Source organism: Enoplosus armatus, chromosome 2 (assembly GCF_043641665.1).
Source record: "Enoplosus armatus isolate fEnoArm2 chromosome 2, fEnoArm2.hap1, whole genome shotgun sequence".
Classification (NCBI taxonomy): domain Eukaryota; kingdom Metazoa; phylum Chordata; class Actinopteri; order Centrarchiformes; family Enoplosidae; genus Enoplosus; species Enoplosus armatus.
The window spans coordinates 12,459,234-12,477,923 of NC_092181.1; the positions used below are offsets into that span (position 1 = coordinate 12,459,234).

At 43.1% G+C, this 18,690-nt stretch overlaps 1 protein-coding gene across 1 annotated transcript in view; it reads left to right on the forward strand.

The window, feature by feature from the left end:
• The window catches only part of ntn1a (netrin 1a), a 56,634-nt gene extending 38,665 nt beyond the window's left edge, over window positions 1-17,969 (forward strand). The window contains exons 3-6 of the mRNA XM_070920248.1: window positions 2,294-2,443; window positions 5,217-5,270; window positions 13,067-13,141; window positions 17,641-17,969. Of these exons, the coding sequence (XP_070776349.1) occupies window positions 2,294-2,443; window positions 5,217-5,270; window positions 13,067-13,141; window positions 17,641-17,969 (608 nt within the window). The remainder of the gene's footprint in view (window positions 1-2,293; window positions 2,444-5,216; window positions 5,271-13,066; window positions 13,142-17,640) is intronic.
• Window positions 17,970-18,690: the final 721 nt, after the last annotated feature.

An 18,690-nucleotide genomic window follows, 5' to 3' on the forward strand; every position in this document is an offset into this window, starting at 1 on the left:
TAAAGCAGGAACTCTCACTCACACCTCCACAGTAAGCCAGCCCTTTAGCCAACAGGTGGGTCATCCGGCCAGGGAGTCAGACAATTTATCATCCCGAGCGGACAGCGGGTCAGGCAGTCAGTCAGCCCTCCAGTCGACGGGGAGGACCAAATGTGGAGGAGGAGAGGGAGGCTGAGTGTTTCCCACCTGTAGACCATGTGCTGTGCACCTTGATTTACTGGCAGGCTTGAGGCTCTGAAGCTGTGGTTACCAGGCAGACGCTCTTAAAAATATAAACTGAGCTCTCTGAAGCTCCAACCAGGAACGCACTTTTTCCCTCCTGAACCTCAAACTCCTCTGACATACACCTAAATTTACAGGCCTGAAGGCGTGCTGCACCGGCCTCCACGCTTTTTATTGGGCTTCCTGAGGCTGTGTGTGTGTGTGTGTGTGTGTGTGTGCTGTTCCTCCCACTGAGCTAAACACAACTAAGCAATGAAAACGGTGACAGATTGGTCTGATAAAGGTACCAATAGATACACACACACTTTTAAGGAGGCTTCTCTAAGTCTGATAAGAAGGGGCGAACAGCACAAGTACTTGTACTCACACTCAAACACACACACACACACACACATAAGGAGAGATAAGAGCAGCAACAGAAGCTGAATCACAGGAAACAGGCAATAGAGATAAAAGCGAGAGAGAGTGTGTGACAGAGCGGAGAGAGGAGGTGGCCTGCTGAAGCCCATAGGATTGAGTTGTTTTGTAGTACTTCACTTGTCAAAATATCTCACTAAGCAACAACTATGTTGTTTCCAAGAGTCCGAGGTCAGTCATAAAGAGAACAGATTCGGTGTTACATTACCACTTTACAGCAGTCTTTTCCCTGAGGCCCGCTGTAATGTGGATCTCCCAGAGAGCATGTACCGTATCAACGCTCTCGGTCAAAGTAAAGATAAAGAACACATTACATTATAACTCATTCAACATTCAAACAAATAACATCTGTTCCTGCAGTCAGATTGCATTATGTAATCTATTAAATTAATACACAGTAGAAACTTGTGGTTTTGATTGTATGCATAAGCTTTACTATTAATTAAAGTTGTTTTGACATTGAAAGATATTAAACACTAATTTCAATGCAATGGGCCGAAGTGAACAGATTGTTTTGAAGCTGTAATTTTGTGCTGTGGGCTGAATAGTCTGTGTGGTTCAAAACAAAACAGGCCAAACCACTAAATACCCCCACAAACCTCAAAGTCCATAATTCTGCTTCGCCTTTGAAGGCTTTCAGAGTGACAAGTGACACAACGCAGAAAAAGAATCTCTAGGGAGGGGCAGCGAATGAGCAGAGCCGGCCCAACCCTGAGGCTCAAAGTCAGCATCACTGGCTTTCCATAGGATATAAACAGAAAATATTACAACACTTATGGGGTGAGGAATATGGTGGTGAGAGTTTAGTGACAAACAGCGTTTTCGGCTTTGTAGGTTTTTTTGTGGAGATGATGATAGATTATCAAGACTGTTCTGCTTCAACCACCTCTCCTCACCAGAGTCACCACTATTTATATCCAAGTATGTAGATGAAAAGAAACAACTCTCAGACAACAATTATTCAGCACCGATTTCAAACCTGACAGGGGTTTGGCTGTGAAATAAATTAAGGGCTTGGATTGGGGAGAGCATTTGGAAAATGATTACATTCCAGAAGCATATGTGCTCGATAGACCCCCCAGTTTGGGAGGAAGTGTGACAGACGTTTTTGGGCTCGCGTTCAAAGCCCGGCAGAAAACAGAACCAGGCAATTAGGATTATCCTCCATTATTTTATCATTTGGTAAACATGCACAACCCTTTCTCTTTACCTCACACGTTCAGCTGCAGTCCCACAGAGCCCTCACACACAGGCACACACACCAAGGCCAAACAGCCAGAGTCACACGCAGAACACACACACAGACACAGACACAGTGTAGATGTGACGGTTACATGCTAATTAACTAATTAGCAAACAACACCAAAATGTCAAGAAATGTCTTTAGACTTAGAGGATGTGTGGCTCTTTTTAGTCATGATGCCACCCCCGCCTCTGCAGTGCTGGACCGGAGTTAGTTCTGTCTCTCTGTGCACGCCTCCACCTGTCTCTCACCACTCTATTATTGTTGCCACCACTGCTGTCGTTGCTGCTGTGTACCCACCTGCACTCTCTCTAGATAGTATATGTTTGTATCTCCCCACATGCGCGCGCGTGTGTGTGTGTGTGTGTGACCACTCACTGTGCCTCTCTTTCTTCCTCTGTTCCTTCACAGCATGTGATTGCCATCCCGTGGGTGCTGCTGGCAAAACCTGTAACCAAACCACAGGACAATGTCCCTGTAAAGACGGCGTGACTGGTATCACGTGCAACCGCTGCGCTAAAGGCTACCAGCAGAGCCGCTCGCCCATTGCCCCCTGCATAAGTACGTGGAACCAGTCTCTACCATATCTGCCTCACTGTAGGACACTGTTGGCCTCAGGTCTATTGCACACATTTGAAAGGGAGGCACACACCAGACACTACAATCTGATATTCACACATGATACGGTACGCTACACACACGCACAAACACACACTCCTGCACAGCTTAAATCCTCTCATCCTTTTCTTCAGACAAGTGCTTAGTGTCCGACAGTCGGCGTTCTGACCAGTAAATCTGCTAGCTTAAATAAACACACCATTAAACTGAACCTCAAGGTTATGGCAGCGCAGCCTCCTCGGCTTGTTGGTCTCCATAAATCTGAAAAAAGACCCAGAGCTGTTAACACCAGCATCTCTGAGCCCCAAAGTGTCTTAGATAAAAATACAGAAAGCTTTGGGTTGAATTACAAAATCAATCTTGTTCTCAGCATCCGATGACCATTTACAAGCCAAAATATGGCCTTGTATTACAATCAGAATGACGAAAAGATGTAGTATTGTTGCCTAAGGCAAAGCCTGTTGTTGAAGACTTAAAGTTGAATAGCAAATGACAATTTGTGGATATTTATCAGCTCTTTCGTCTCATTCTGAAAACACATTTTAATTGGTGCTCTTGCCAAAGGAATTAAATGCTTATGATTAATAAATCTCTACATGGATATGCACAGCTGAGGTCCCATAAAGGAATAAATTAAATCAACTTATCAGATATCTTTGATTCCTGGGAATGTCAAGTAAGAGCTGAGGTGTCAAACATGCAGCGATCCCTGTGGGTCCCTTCTCTGATGAGATCGCTGTGTAGTTTAATCTTTAACAGCCCTCTGTTAGATTCAGCCGCAGCGCCGGCCAACTTTCATTTTAATAGAGAGTCATGTTATATCTTTGACTTCGTGTACACCTTCCAACGCTGTCAGTCATAAATCTACACGAGTCAATTATGAGAAACAGGCTCATTATTTAAACTGGCACACGCAGCGGCTGAATACTGATGGAAGATTGCTGATCAACATCAGCGAAGGGACCTGTGGGCTTCAGGCGCCATTGTTTTGGCAGCAATTGTTTTTCTCTTGTCAGTTATAGACCAATTCGTCATGGGAGAAGGCCTCATTATGTCCAGAAGTCAACAACAGGCATGCACAGATTCTGATTTATGGTGCACTATAGACATAAATGTTGTGTAGGTTCAGAAAGTAGGAAGCAGATTTGCTCGATACCAGCTGAGAGAATCTGATTTTACTGATCAAAAGACTTGATTCTTTCTTTCTTCCCTCATACGCACAAAGTCTTCACCTTTGCACAGCTGAAACCACCACTGTTGTGCACCTCTTTCCTCAGCGTGTCGACCTCTTTCTTTGCATGTGTCTTTGATACATCTCTGCGGTTTTGCCTTTTGTCCTCGTATTCCCCCCCGCTGCTCTGTACAGACTTTATGATGAGCCCCGTCTCTCCCTCATGCCCACAATAACAAAAAGGCATTATGTGTTTTTTATATCTTCTGTTGCCATCCTGCTCCTTTGGAGATAAGAGGGCTGTTCTTCATGCATGGTGTCAGCTTCCTACCCACTTGTGAATACATCAGATTATGGAGGAGGGCTGAGAGAATCAAGTCTTTGGACAATCATAGAGCTCTGTTGAAGTTTCCCCACAGTAGCAGGGTACAGGGGAGGAGGATGAAATAAAGAAATAACAACTCAATAATGAAAGATTCATTAAAGAAGGTTAACCATATCTATTATGAATCAAAATATCAATTTTGGAGAATAGACTTCATTAAAGCATATAGCAGGATACAGCTGGGAGTCTAGATGCTGGTGGTGATAAAGAGTAGAGTAGAGGATGGAACAATGGGCAATTTATGCCTATTTTAGACAGACAACAGTAGAGACAATGAAATTAAGGGGCAGAGAGACGAGGAACCAGATATGTTGCAGTTCATAGTTGGTACCATAACCCTTAGGCCACCAGGGTGGCCCTATCAAAAATGTTTTCTTATATTTTGATATGAACATCCAACATCTAACTGGTTTGTAGAATGCAGAAGGGAAGTTTATTGGTCAGATATGACTACGTACGAGACCTTGTGGATGAGGAGCTTTGACAGCATCTGAGGGAAAGGCTTCGAAATGTATTGAGGAAGATTGGAGAGGAAAAGAAATGATAAATATTCAATAGTAGGGAAATAAAAGGCCGTTGGAGGTAAACAACTTTCTTACCAAACTTTGCAAAACGTTAATTTATGTACACGTTACATACTTTGACCCCCAGATCATACAGATTATAGATTATATTGCTTTATGCATTTTTGTGCATTTTATGCCCTTGTTTGGGAGTTTACAGAAGCGACTTTAGAAAATTACGAGAGAGACAGAGAAGGCAACAAAAGTCTCAGGGATGTTGCAATGTCACGGTTAGCTTATTAAACCCCCTGACACACGTTACTCTTTCAATCTAATCGATCAGATACGTCTTTGTGTGAGTAATGAAGATAAAATAGACACAATACTTCCTATTATTTAGTAAAGTACCATCAACCATAACTCAAATTGCACATTTACACTCAAAGCTTGTCTGTTGAAAACAGTTGCAACTCATGACCTTAACACTGATAGATTTGCATTTCTTATACTTGTTTTGTTTAATCCTTCCTCATCAAATATGCACATTTACACACTGTACCAACAACATACATGCACACAAAGACAAAAATACATGTATGTCCATAATAATGAAACTGATATTTCTTTGTGTCTATGTCATGTTTTCTCCGGGAGTAGAGATTCCAGTTGCACCTCCTACAACCCCATCCACCAGTACAGAGGAGCCATCAGGTGAGTACAGCTGAGAGTCAAACATTTACTTTATTTTCTTTCTAATATTTATCTATATGCTGCTACACATCCGTATAAGCACATCTGGCCTTGGGGGAAAGATGAGGAGAATATTGTGGAAGTGTGTTTAAATGGATGTGGGATTTTTCAACAGTTCTACACCTCACCACAATATTTTTCCACAAGTGTAAAAAACAGACTGCCGGATAAATTGGATCCCTCATGCCTTCCCCCTCCTTATTAGGGCTTCATGAATATTAAATCCATTAGCAGCAACCCTGGGATGTGCCTCCTTTAATCTCTCACACTTTCACAATTAATCAGTCTAACTGCGGCACAGTGGGGTGTTGGTCTAGCGTACAGCACGGGGGCCTGGCAGTTTGTTTGATTTGATGATTTTTCATCTCTCCAAACTCCATCTTTCCCAGTCTGATGCAGTGAAGCGAGGGAAGGACTGATCAGGGGCAACTGGATCTTGTAATTTAGTACTTTTTTTCATTGGTTCACCAGATGATTCAAGTTTGAAATGACACTGTAACATTGTGGATTTTACTGTCCTCCCTTTAAGGCCGGGATATGAAGATTAGTTGTGGTGCATCAGATATGAGAGCTGGTTATTTGTTAGTGGTAGTTGTAGCTACTTTCAGTTGCACTACACGAGTGAACTTGGAACAGTAAGAGATTCATACTGTTGGTAATTCAATACGTGTCTTGATATTATGATTGATAAAGATTGATTAATTTATTCAAATGCAATTGTACTGTTAAATTCTACAAATTTGAAGCACAAAAACTTTCATCTTGTGCTTAATAAACAGACAAACCTGTGCAAACCCTTTTGGAATAAGTTCCGCATTTTGTCTTTTGAACTCATGTTGGAAAAAATGGAGTCATCTGGCATTGCATGTTTGCTCTGTCTCACCCATGAAGTTGCAGGAGGCCCAAGGTATATATGTGTGTGTGTGTGTGTGTGTGTGCGTGTGTGTGTGTGTGTGTGTGTGAATGTGTGTGAGAGGCTCCTGCAGCTGTTGTTGGGCCCTCTGAGGTCCCTAACACTCCCTGGACAGCTTCGATTGACAGCGCAGTCAGGATACTGCCGGTCCCCAACCCTCCTCCACCTCTTTTCTTTTCTCTTTCAGTCTCTTTTTCGCTCTCCTCCACTTCCTTCGTCTCCCTCTGTTTCACGCTTTGTCTTCACATAACACTGTGGGTGGTGCTGAGCTGGAATATCTGGAGTTTCTCTGGGCCCCTTGTCAGGAATCTGTCCACTTTTGGTGTGTAGGAAATTTTCCTCACCTCATTGAGGGATTACTGGATAAGTGAGAGAAGGGCCTGTATTACTTTATCAACTTGAATAAATTGATCAGCATATTTATTGCTTTTCTGTTTTAGTGTTTTTACACTGAAAAGTAAAACATGTGTTTTGGATATTTGTGTATGAAAACTATACACTTACCTCTCCCTCCAATTCACTGTTGTTATGTAAAATCCTTGCCTGTAGCTACATCCTAGTTTAAGGCTAATACTGCCTTAGATTAAACCGTGTCATTGAACTAATGTAAACACAACATGAAGGAGACTGTGTAATGACTGGGACCATGTAGCTATACCGATAATCAAATCACGACAGAGTCATATGGGCGACGAGACTGTTCAGCCCAGAGAGGTTGAAATCAAGCAGATTGCAAGGTGGAGCACCTTGATGGACATCCTGCGTCGGCCATGTCAGAATCATGAGGAGCTGAGGGTCCCGCTGGACCATCCGGGCTTGAGGCCCAGAGGATGCATACATTACCCTCTGGGCCTTCTCAGGAGGTTGCAGAACAAACGCACCTCTCGCTCGGCCTGGTATTTGAGGAGCAATGATATCATCTAATATGTGATTGCAAACAGATGTGGTGATTTTATCAGAGCATTTAAGAATGTTTTCCACCACACTAATACTACCGGAACCAGATTAACTATTAATTTCATACATTATTAAAATGGCTAGATTATTATCATAATTATTAGTAGTAGTAGAAGAAGAAAAAGAAGAGGACAAATAGGAAAAGAAGTGGAGTAAATTGGAAAACCACAAAAAGAAAGATGACAAACATAAAGGAAAAGAGAAAGAAGAAAGAGTAAATGGAGGATGAGAAAAAAACAGCGTGGAGGGGAAAAAGGGGAAGAGGATGCTGAAGAATTAAGTTCATTTAGAAATGTGAAAAAGGGAAAACACAGACTCGTGAACACATGAGTGTGTGTATGTGTGATAGCAGGGGGTGTTGGGCTGACAGCTGTGAGGCAGGTGCCTTGTTGCGCCTCAGTTGAACGAAGGGGGGGATTCATTTTTTTTTGGGGGGGGGGGGGGTGAATAGAGGGCGTGAGGGAAAATGGAGTGGATATTAATTTGTCTCCTGCAGCAGAGCTCTCCCCCTCTCGACCACACGGAGGGCTGGAATGCATGGAGAATACCTCTGATGGTGTGGCCCAGACAAAACACACATTGTGCTGGTAGGTCACGGATGGTGTGAGTCGCCACTCCCACGGGTCGTGACAGAGACGTCTGCACGGCAACGAAATGTGGAGGAGATTAACCGCTGATGACCTGTGATGGCCGCCCAGGCCTGTCAGGATACACAGGATGTGAAAGTAACCAATGATGATGAGGAGAGGGAGAATTGGATTGACGATGATGAGGCTCGTAAGGGTAACGAGCTTCAGTCTCATATGTGTGTGTGTCTTGTCCGAGGCTGGAAGTGATCAGAATCCATGGCGGATCCTTGGATTTTTTGGACATGAGTCTTGCTTCACACGCCCTGTTCAGTACTTGCCGACTCAACCGCACTTCACAGTCATATCAACATGGGATCTTGTTACGCCACTTAATTGCATGAGAGAGTGAGAGAAAAAAATGATGGTAAAAGATATAGAACAGCACGGTATCAAATTCTCATTATCAGTATAAAACTTTTGGATGCAATTTACGTTTTGGTGCCCGAAAACTGTTTTTTTAATGAAAACCTTGGCAGGGTTATTTCCTCTCTCCGTGTCAGTGCTTTGGGTGATAACCAACAGGAGTCCCCACTGACTCATATGAAGCTCATAAGTAATAGTAACAGAGGACGACCCAACTCACCAGAGCTGATTGCACGCCACACAAAAAGTAAAATCTCAAATCAGGTCAAGAACTCTGAAAGCCTCTTCGCTGGCTGTTGTCTGCTGAAAACAAACCATCTTTTGCTCTCTGGCAACACAATGAGAAAAGAAGTGGGGGGGCTCCGTCTCTTTCTTTCCTCCTTTTCTCTCCGTGTCTTTGCTGGACTCGATCCAACCTCACGGCTCTGGTGTGAGCAGCCCAGCACAGAGCAGGACAGCACACTGGGCTCCATAATCTAATTACATGCTTTATTTGCCGCAATTTGTTTCTCAATCAGTCTGGTTGAGGGAGAAAGCCCTCCTCCTGGGCCATCATTTACACCTCCTTGTCTCGCTGCTCTGGTACCTCTGATACCGCTCTGCCTCTGTGGCCATGTTCACACTGAGTATCTTGTATCTGGATGTATCCAGAATGTGTCTAGATATAGTTGATATAGATTGCTGTTCACACCTGGCTTTGACTCGAGAGACCGCTTGTGATCAGATTTCATTTGCGTGGGTACATTTGATTTTATCTGTGTGGAAACTGTGAGAGCTGCTGAACAGAAACAACAAAATATACATTTGTATTCAGCCATACCACTACAGAAGTGGCAGTGGTTATTTTGAAACATGGACCTTCAACACCTTTTTAGAGTTGTCAAATCAACTTGAGGTGTGTCGTGTAATGATTGCAACAGAGTTCACTGGGATTCCTCAGTGTGAGCAGGGGTACATTTTTTCAAACTGTACCATGCCATATATGCAGTCACACACCTCCCGGAGCAGCTGTAGCCTGAATGATCTGATCCCAGTGTGTCCTCAATACTATTCAGCCAGGTATCTCTTGGAATTTCATCCATATTAGATGATTCTGCATCTCACGATGTACGTTCAATATTTCAATGACAACGCAGGACATAGTGTTCCCTTTATGTAGGGAGGTGGAAAGCAAAAGTGTTGAGTTTGGGGTGGTGGATGGGCATGTAGCGCGTCTGACTTTCATGCAGGAGATCAGAGCTTTTATTAACAGTAACCATGATCTTTCCCTAACCATAACTATACTGTACTTGACATGCACAGATATTGTAGAAAGCTAGAATTTTGATAATTTGGAAGAAAAGAAAGTTGTCATTGAATGTAGTCATCCAATATTGATGATGATCAATATCATCGTTCTTGTCTGGTGATAGTGTTGCTTAAAATATTTATTTCTTCTGCTAACTTCTGAGGAAATAGGGCATTCACGTTACAAAGTAATCCACCAGGAATGTGCATGTATTGGATTGGCCAACGCAGCGCCTTTCCAGATGATGTTACGGTAAAAGGTGGTTGTTTTTTACTGGACGACCCTGCATTTTTTTTGCCAGAGCCCTCACCGTTTGATGTGTTGGATCAGTGTGCCATCGTCTTGTAGATTCTAGAGAGATGTCATTTTACTGTGACCATTGTTGTCTGAGTTTTGATCTTAAATATTTCCAGCTTTTGTAGGTTACAGTACATGTTACCTACGCCCCAAATTATGTTGAGGGTCAGTAAACAATCTTTTTTTTTTTTTTATTATGTGCTATTGTACTGTATCTAACATGGTTACTGAACCTAACCCAGGCCTAGTTTGGCTTCCATCTATGGGCACTGTAAAGCTTTGGCTCAAATACATAGAATGCACAGAACTGTACAGTACTGTATTCTGTCCTGGAGCAGCTTTAGTAAGAAGCATCCCAAATGAAAACGATTAGCTTAAAGGGTTGTACAGCACTTTGATAGAAGGGCCAAAGGTCCACCTCTCAGTTACGCACTTCTCAGTGTTCTGAAAGGCTGGAAACAAAGCGCTGTAGTAACTACATCTACTCAGAACACCCAAAGCACATTTTAGCTCCGTGCTACAGGACTGCTCCCACTTCCCCTGCTTGTAACACGCGCACAAAGGGAACATTTGTCCTCACGGTAGGGGACTGCCTGGCCCTAAATGGGGATCTCGGGGTGCTCTCAGCGGGGCCCGGAGCTGTGTCTCAGGGGTACACTAATGGGGAACGAAAGGCTATCAAAGGGAAGTATCATGATGGCATCAAGGGGGGTTATGAGAAAACAAAGCTTTCTTTCCACAGCTCCCCCTTCGATCATTTACATGGTAATCAGGTGCAGCTCATATAGACTCCTCTGTTTCATTTACTTTGCCTATTTCTGTTATTCTCTCTCTATTTACCACCACCAGCTCCAGCTTTGTGGCCTTGCTAACCAGCGTGTGAGGCTACCAGCTTTGGGTTTTTCGCTGATTTGGGGGGTTTACTTAAAATCCTGGTCCACCTCTTCTTCTCCCCACCCCCCTGATAAACTTCACTCCTGTCTTCTTTTTTTTTTGTCAACCTCTCCACCCCTTCGCTCTCTACCAGTATCCATTCTCCCGCCTCCTTCCCTGCATTTTTTCTTGTCGTGGTGTTCCCCAGGCAACCTCATTCAAACAGAGTATAAAGGAGAGTAAAGGCATGGAGCAAAGATCTGGTCACAACAATGAAGTGTGTTCATATTCAGGCTGCCTGAAAGCTCCACCACCCCATCACTCTCCTCCACTACTACTTGCTGTCCATCCATCTCTTGCTCCCTCCTTCCTTCCCCCCTTTTTTTTAGTACACTCATTACCACTTGCAGCACTGAAGTGTAAACCAAAAATCAGTACTCTGGATCCAATTTATGCCAGTTGGGAGTGTGCTAAAGGAGCAGAAAAAGAGGGAAAACTTTTTTTTTTTTCATGATATGGCCTCACGTCACGTTGTTCTGGCCCAGGTTGCAAGTGTCTGGCATCGTGACAGCATAGCATGGGGCAATCACTGAAGCTATGCACCCTCTGGATTGCTGGGGCCAGCAAAGTGGAGTGAGGGATATACTGTTGCCTCCTTCACCTCCTGGTAATCTATCATAAAACTGATGGCATATGTATGTCCTCATGGATCTATTTGACAGGGTTAGTTATAATCTGCAATGTCAAAAATAACAAAAATAACAGCTCACTTCCAATAATTAAAAACACAACAACCAATGGAGAGGCAGTACAATGTGATGGTGTGGAAGAGCTTCCTTGAATATACACAATACAGAGCTGACTCATCTATTCTCCGTTTTGAATCATGGTAGATTTCAACCACATTTGGAATAGACAAACTTTAATTAAGCCTCTACTTTGTGCACAAAAAATGTCTTAAACAGCCTCCAGCAAATAAAAAATGTTCTGTTTTGAGGCTGTTATCCAGATCAATTAAGCTGAAATCAACCTTAAGTACTCACTTATTGAGCTACCTCAAAGAGTGTGTGTGTGTTAGCTTCCCCACAGCAGAGAGCTGTGAGGCGATTTGGGTGACCCCTCTGCCTGCGTGAGGTATTTATTTGTTCATGGCTCCAGAGTGGACACCACCCCCCCCCTAAAAAAAAAGGGTCCTCTGCCTAACGCTTCATGGATGGCTAATTTTCCCTTCCTGACCTCCCTTTGTGTGGCATTGACCCCCTTCACACCCCCACCTTCCACTCCCTCAAATAGCTGCCAGCCCTCAGCGCCGCCCCCCCCCCCCTCCTGTCCACACTGCAATAAATGCAAAAGCTTGACATGGTCCTCGGTGGGGCCTTGAAGTGATCCCAGGGTTATTTTTTCGGGGAGGTCGGGGGGCTGAGGTGACAAGCGAGGTGAGATTTGTAGGGAGGTGGGGGTTGAAGTGGGTGGAGGGTGGTCTGCACAGGCCTGACTCATTCCCACAGTCTGACAGGGAGTGAGTGGGTAGATGGCAGTGGTAATTTGTATTTCTCCTAAACTGCTGCTGGTACCATCAGCTCCATTCAGAGGTCCTCACCATCACACATGGAGGTTGTCAACATGGTCGGAGGGTAAAGTGCCTCCACCACAACCAGAACACGCACCCTTAATAATTCGTCTAAAGTTTCAAATTTAGAAAAATTGTTAAAACTCTGCCATTCGTGTAAATGTAAAATTTATTTTAACAGCCAGCTCATCGACAGTGTGTTTAAATTGTATCAGCTTCTTTGGACATGTGAAAATAGTTATTATATAATATATATAATTATTATTATAATTTATACTGTAAACATTTTCCTTAATGTTGAAAGAGATATTTATTTGATTTGTATTTTTGTTTGTTTATTGCGAGAGGACATGTGGTGGATGACTTGTGGTAAATTTCATCACTTTTATTATCTACAATAACAATAATGATTATTATTAATTACTTGAGCAATTGAGTATGCATAAGAAATTATTTACATGAGAAATGAGAAAAACAATTAAATAAAATGTTGTGCTGTGTGTGACTAAAAAAAAAAATCCAATTTCTTAGTTTTTAATAAATGATTAATTCCTTTTAGACTTCATTTGTATCTTGTCAATTCTTTTTTTTACCAAAATTTATTTGACAAAATTCTGGGAACAACTTCACAGATTTTTATAAAAATGTATAAAACATGAGGCCTGAGTGCTATTGTTTTGCAACTTACACAAAGTTATAGGCCCACAAGTTGTTTTTTTCCATGTTCTGAAAATTGCTTAATGTGAGAATATTTTTAGCCCCCCCCCCCACCAACAATGAATTCTTAACAAATTCACGAAACCCTTTTCCCCATTACTAAAAGGTTCTAGCCTCCTAACTCTATTTTCTCCCTTCTCATTCTTGCAGACTGCGACTCTTATTGCAAAGCGTCTAAGGGCAAACTGAAGATCAACATGAAGAAGTACTGCAAGAAAGATTACGGTGAGTCAACAGACAACGCGCAGCCCATTTTAATGACTTGGATTTACATTCATTTCTACAGGAAAGCTTAAAAACATGTGGTCTGATGGAAGAAACACACAGTTTCCTTTTTTGCTCTGGATAAAAAAAACTCTACAGGAACAAATAGCGTGTGTCCAACACACCTCCAGAACATGCTACATTTACTCCTTTTGCGCCAAGTCCTGGGACCAGAATACTTCCCATCTCACACATCCCAGACCAGCACGTTGCTGGGGAGCTGCTATAGTTTACAGGGGAGGCATTTTGCTGATGGCTTACTCCAGCTTTCTGAGGACAGAGACAAAGGATCAAACAGAAGACAGCAGATCTTCAAGGAGGAAGAGAGAAGCAGACAAACAGAAGGAGAGAAAGGGCAGGATAAAGAATTAGGCAGAGGTGTGTGTGTGTGTGTGTGTGTGTGTGTGTGTGTGTGTGTGTGTGTGTGGAGAGGGTTGTCTCCGAGCAGGCATTTAAGACCTGGGCGGATAAAGCAAAGACAGTGTGACGGACAGTGGGTGCTCTCTAAGAGATCCTCATTAAGGCAGCCCACTTCCCCCACAACCAAGGCGTTTTCTCGCTGCATTCCTGTGACCGTCCGTCCGCCACGCCATTCAAGGTGTGGATAAGACGTATGACCTCTCCCCTCTTCCCCTCCCTCTGTCCCCTCCCCTGATTGAAGTCAGACTGCTGAACCGGTCAACCAAGCAGCGGCATCCTGCAGCATACCTCAGCGGCTTGACGGACAGGCCTGGGCTTTGTTCTGCGGGGATTTGGAGGAGTTAGGGGGTCGGCTTATAGACACCTCCTCTTCCACCAGTGCCTACCTTACTGCTGATGTCGTGAGAAGTGAAATATGTATCGGTTCATGCATGAATGTGTCAGCGACCTGGCTGTATTCAATTCTTTGGTTTGGCCAAATAGCAGACAATGTTGTTAAATCTTTCAATATCAGGTTCAATCTTTAGTATAAATATTTAACTAACAGTAATTTTATCAGTACACCGTTTATGTAACACCTGAATGACAACAGACGGCAGCATTCATTCGAGGGTGGAGAGGTGTAGAGGTAAAAAGAGACATCAGGACGTCCTGCTGGAGGAACCATCACTCAACACGTTACTGAGTACCCTCATGTACGTACATCTCCCAGGAGTGAAGCCAGAAGAGCCTCCCAACTGATTTGGCATGTGTTGTGCTTGTGTGTGAAGTGTAGGGGATCTGCTGGTACTGATGGTTGAGATAGTACCAAGCCAAAGACAAATGGAAGTTCCTCTTTTGCACCAGTATTTACTGTGGAGGCAGGGTATGAGGATAATTAAGAGAAAAGGTTATTGAGACAAGAGAGAACCCCAAAGTTCAGTGGAATATAATTATAAGGTCTATAAGGTCTAAATATAACTGATTAGGTCTATACATTTATATACAGTAATTATATACAGACACATTTAATGAAGTCATATATAAAAGAATAGCAGATAATGAGCCCAGCTGGAAACATGTGCCCTCTGATTACTGTGTTTGTCCCTTCAAACCTTTGTAGGTTTTTTAAGATTTGTTTGCAATTAGGTTATTGTTCAAACATTTAATTTAATCCATCTGTCCATCATTAGTTTTACATGCTACATCATCCTCTGTGTAATCCACTTTCTCCTCGACTTGCCTTTACCAGGGGGGCTTTGTGCTGGCGACATACATGAGAACCATTAAGCTCCTCGTCATATCCATCCTCAGCTTGCAACAGCATATTCAAGATTCGTAACAGACCAGAACAAGATCCCTGTACAGTATTTACCACACATGAGCTTAGCGAAGCTGATCGAAAAGTCAAACACAATGTAAATCTACAGGATAAGTTGAGAGCGCTGTGGCTTTGGACTGTTTTGAAAAGATCAGCAGGGGAGCTGGGCTTCATGCTGCGTAGGGAAACGATGCTACAAGCTTCTGTGGTCGATATACAGACGCACATAAAGAATCACAGGAGGGAGCGGGGTGTTTGGAGGGGGTGGAAATGTCTGGTCTCAGAAAAATCCCTGGTACTCTTGAGATTTCAGTGTACAGTGAGATTGCTGACTAAACTCAAACAGAGAGAACAGCTCCTGGTGGCAGCTGCTAGGTGCAAGGTGTTGCCGAGGTCACCATCAGGTCACACCAGGTCAGCCACTGAGTCCCTATGGACACGGGGCCTTGGGGGACATACAACTGAAAATAGAGTTGCAAAGTGGGAGGAGGTATTTTGGGTGCCCCTGGTCCCACAAGTAAAAGTCGTTTTCTACATTGACAATGTTAGGTGACTCACAGCTGGAGGGCTTCCATAGCCTGGATGGACATGAGATTTTCCTGGTTGAATCATCAGTACAAAAGATGAACAACTGGGTTAGAAAATACTCGGTTCTTTGATAAAAAAAAGTCAAAGGTACAAGCATGTGGTCATAAAAACATAAGGTGAGCAGTCAGCTATGACTCCAAAGGTGTATTTCAGTAAAAAAACATCAAAATCACAGAGCTAAAAATTGTGTCACGTGTTCTGCTGGTGGTGACGGACAGACGCTAAAGATTACGCTGTTGAGAAAACTGACAAAACGTAAATGGCTCATGGGTAGTGTAGTGTTCTGAGCTGTCCGCTTCGACAAACTGACAGAAAAACATGATTTCTCAGGAACAAAGTAGAAATATTTCAAACTGGTGGCCAAAACATAAACCTACATGGTTGTTTTATAATCCAGGAGACTCCCACACCAAAGAAACATTTTAAATAGAAATGGAAAACTGAGTCTCAAGGCCTTGGAAAGCTTCAGCAGATTTTGAATTGACCCTGGAGGCAGCAAAAAAAAGTATTGGAAAATAAAGTGTAATCTGGAAACAGATATGTTTTCTGTTTCCCCGAGTCGGGCCTTTTTGAGTCCGTTTTAGATCTCCACCATTCATAAAGTGTGACTCCCACAGCAGTGATCCAGCATGTGTGGTTAAAAACCTGCCCTGAATACAGGATGTACTCTTCATACTGCCATGATGTTCAGATCCATTAGCTCTACAGTGAAGGTGAAACTAGCGACCCCGTAACACTGTGGTCCATTTCAAAAGCTATCCCGTAAGTACAGGAGAAGTATAATGGAACTTAATAGAGATCCGGTCAATATAATACATATTGATACATGCTGGGTTTTACTCCCTCGCTCTCTCTGAGGACCATACCAGTTGATTCATCATGTGATATCACTGAGTGTCTTTCCAGCTAACGTCTCTAATAGCCTTACCCTGCCTCCTAATCACATTACAAATCACACTGCTCTGTCTGTAGTAATGGACATAATGCATGTGGAGCTGTATATCATAGCTGGACCACAGACCAACCTTTTCCACTGAGGATAAAAACAGTATTTAAACCACATGAGTGTAGTTTACTGGGATTTACAGTACCTTTTGCCAAGGTTTACCCAAGTGATCGTATCACTTCTCTTATTTCTCAGTTCATTGCTTGCTGACCAGTTGATTTGCCAGTGTTATCAGTGGTACCAATTCAGATTGGGGGGTTTCAGAAGCTGTTCGAACCGACCCTGCATCAATGCAATGCAACCAAAGAAATCCTAAACATAAGAGGCTTGTGGGGATCCTGAGGCCAAATCATCCAGTCCTCTCAGAAGGTGTCAGAGCTCTGGATACTGTGACGTGATCCCTCTTTTGCCGCAGCATGGGTCAGCACTCACTGCAAGCCTCCCTTTACATAGTGCCCTCTGTGATCTTAGCTGCCAACTCTACGCTCGCGTTTGCTGAGGACAGAGTGTGCTGGTGTTTGAATGATAGCCATAGTTGGAAAAAGAACCAGTGTGCTCGCAAGAAAAAGAAAAGAGCCTTTCCTTTTTCCATTGTGACAGAGATCTTTGAATGTGGTGGATACTCCTCAGTGAGAAGCTGATGCAACAAAGTGAAGCAAAGAACATGTTCTCATTAAAATAATATCTGCATATCTTCATGCAGGAGAGCGGTGGTTAGTTGACCAACTGTATCTTATTCAATTACCGCAATAAATATCCAAAGACAGAGAAAATTCAGTGGAATAGAAGTTGTTAGAAGGGAAAACTTTGGCTCAGAAGGAGTATTTGCGCCTGGATTACCATGGTAAGGCATGAGACACTGTTGAAGTGAATAGGTAAATGCAGAGCATGAAGCACCAGGACCACATAATAAGTTGTGGACAAACTCTATGTGCCTAGAGGTTTTTATACCACTTGAATGACTCTAGGGACGGCAATGTTGTTCAGTCCACCACTTTGGTCCAGACTGAAATATTTCAACAACTATTGGATGGATTGACAGACAGAGAATTAATCCTATTGACTTTATGGATCCACTGACATTTCCTCTAGCGCCACCAGCAGGTTGACATTTCTTGTTTTCTTAGCATTTAACTCAGACTCTTGATCTTCTTGACCCACGTAATAATGTGTCATCTCTTTTGTTCCCCCGACTTCACTCTGCAGCCGTCCAGGTGCACATCCTGAAGGCAGACAAAGCTGGTGAGTGGTGGAAGTTCACCGTCAACATCATCTCCGTCTACAAGCAGGGCGAGAGCCGCATCCGCCGCGGGGACCAGTTCCTGTGGGTCCGTGCCAAAGACGTGGCCTGCAAGTGTCCCAAGATCAAGCCTGGGAAGAAGTACCTGCTGCTGGGGAATGACGAGGACTCCCCTGGGCAGAGCGGAGTGGTGGCAGACAAAGGCAGCCTGGTTATCCAGTGGAGGGACACGTGGGCACGCAGGCTCAGGAAGTTCCAGCAGCGCGAGAAGAAAGGCAAGTGCAAGAAGCCATAGGCGGAAAAAGATGGAGAGGATGCCGGAGAGGGAGAGGAATTCAAGAGAAAAGCTGAGCGGGTCATTTAAAAAAAAAAAAAACAAAGTGAAAGAGAGGCAGACAGAGGACCACGGACAGACAAGAGACTGTTTATGTCGCTGCTTTTTTGTGTAGAAGCATGAAGAGAATTATTTAGGATGATTTGTTTTTCTAGTGAACTTTTGTTGAAGGAGCTCACCTTGCAGATTTGGTTTTATGGTTTATTTTACTTTGAGATTTGTCTCTCTTGTGGATTTGCCAGATTTGCACCTATTACCAGCATATAAAGTTATTTGTGTTCATTTTCTTTATCTCAGTATGAAATCATTATATTTTATGTTTTAATTTTATGGACATTTTCTGCTGGTGCAAAAATGACACAGAAAAAAGCCACTCAATTACCACTGCAATTTTGCCTCTGCATGGTTTTCTTATTGTATTCTTAGCTAAGAAGCGAGCTTGTTTCATCAAAAGTCTTCACTGGTCTGATTGAGGCAGTAATATTTCCTCTGTTGAGAATTGTGCCATAAAAACTATTGTTTGTAAGACACAGAAATGCATATACATTTAGCTGTCAATGAGTTGCCATTCCTTCCTCCTGTTGTACAAATCCAGGTATATCTGCAATTCAAGAAACAAGAAATCTGTTGTCCTCCATTTTTAGCTCTCAGGACTTAGACTTAGTCCTGACAACTAACACAT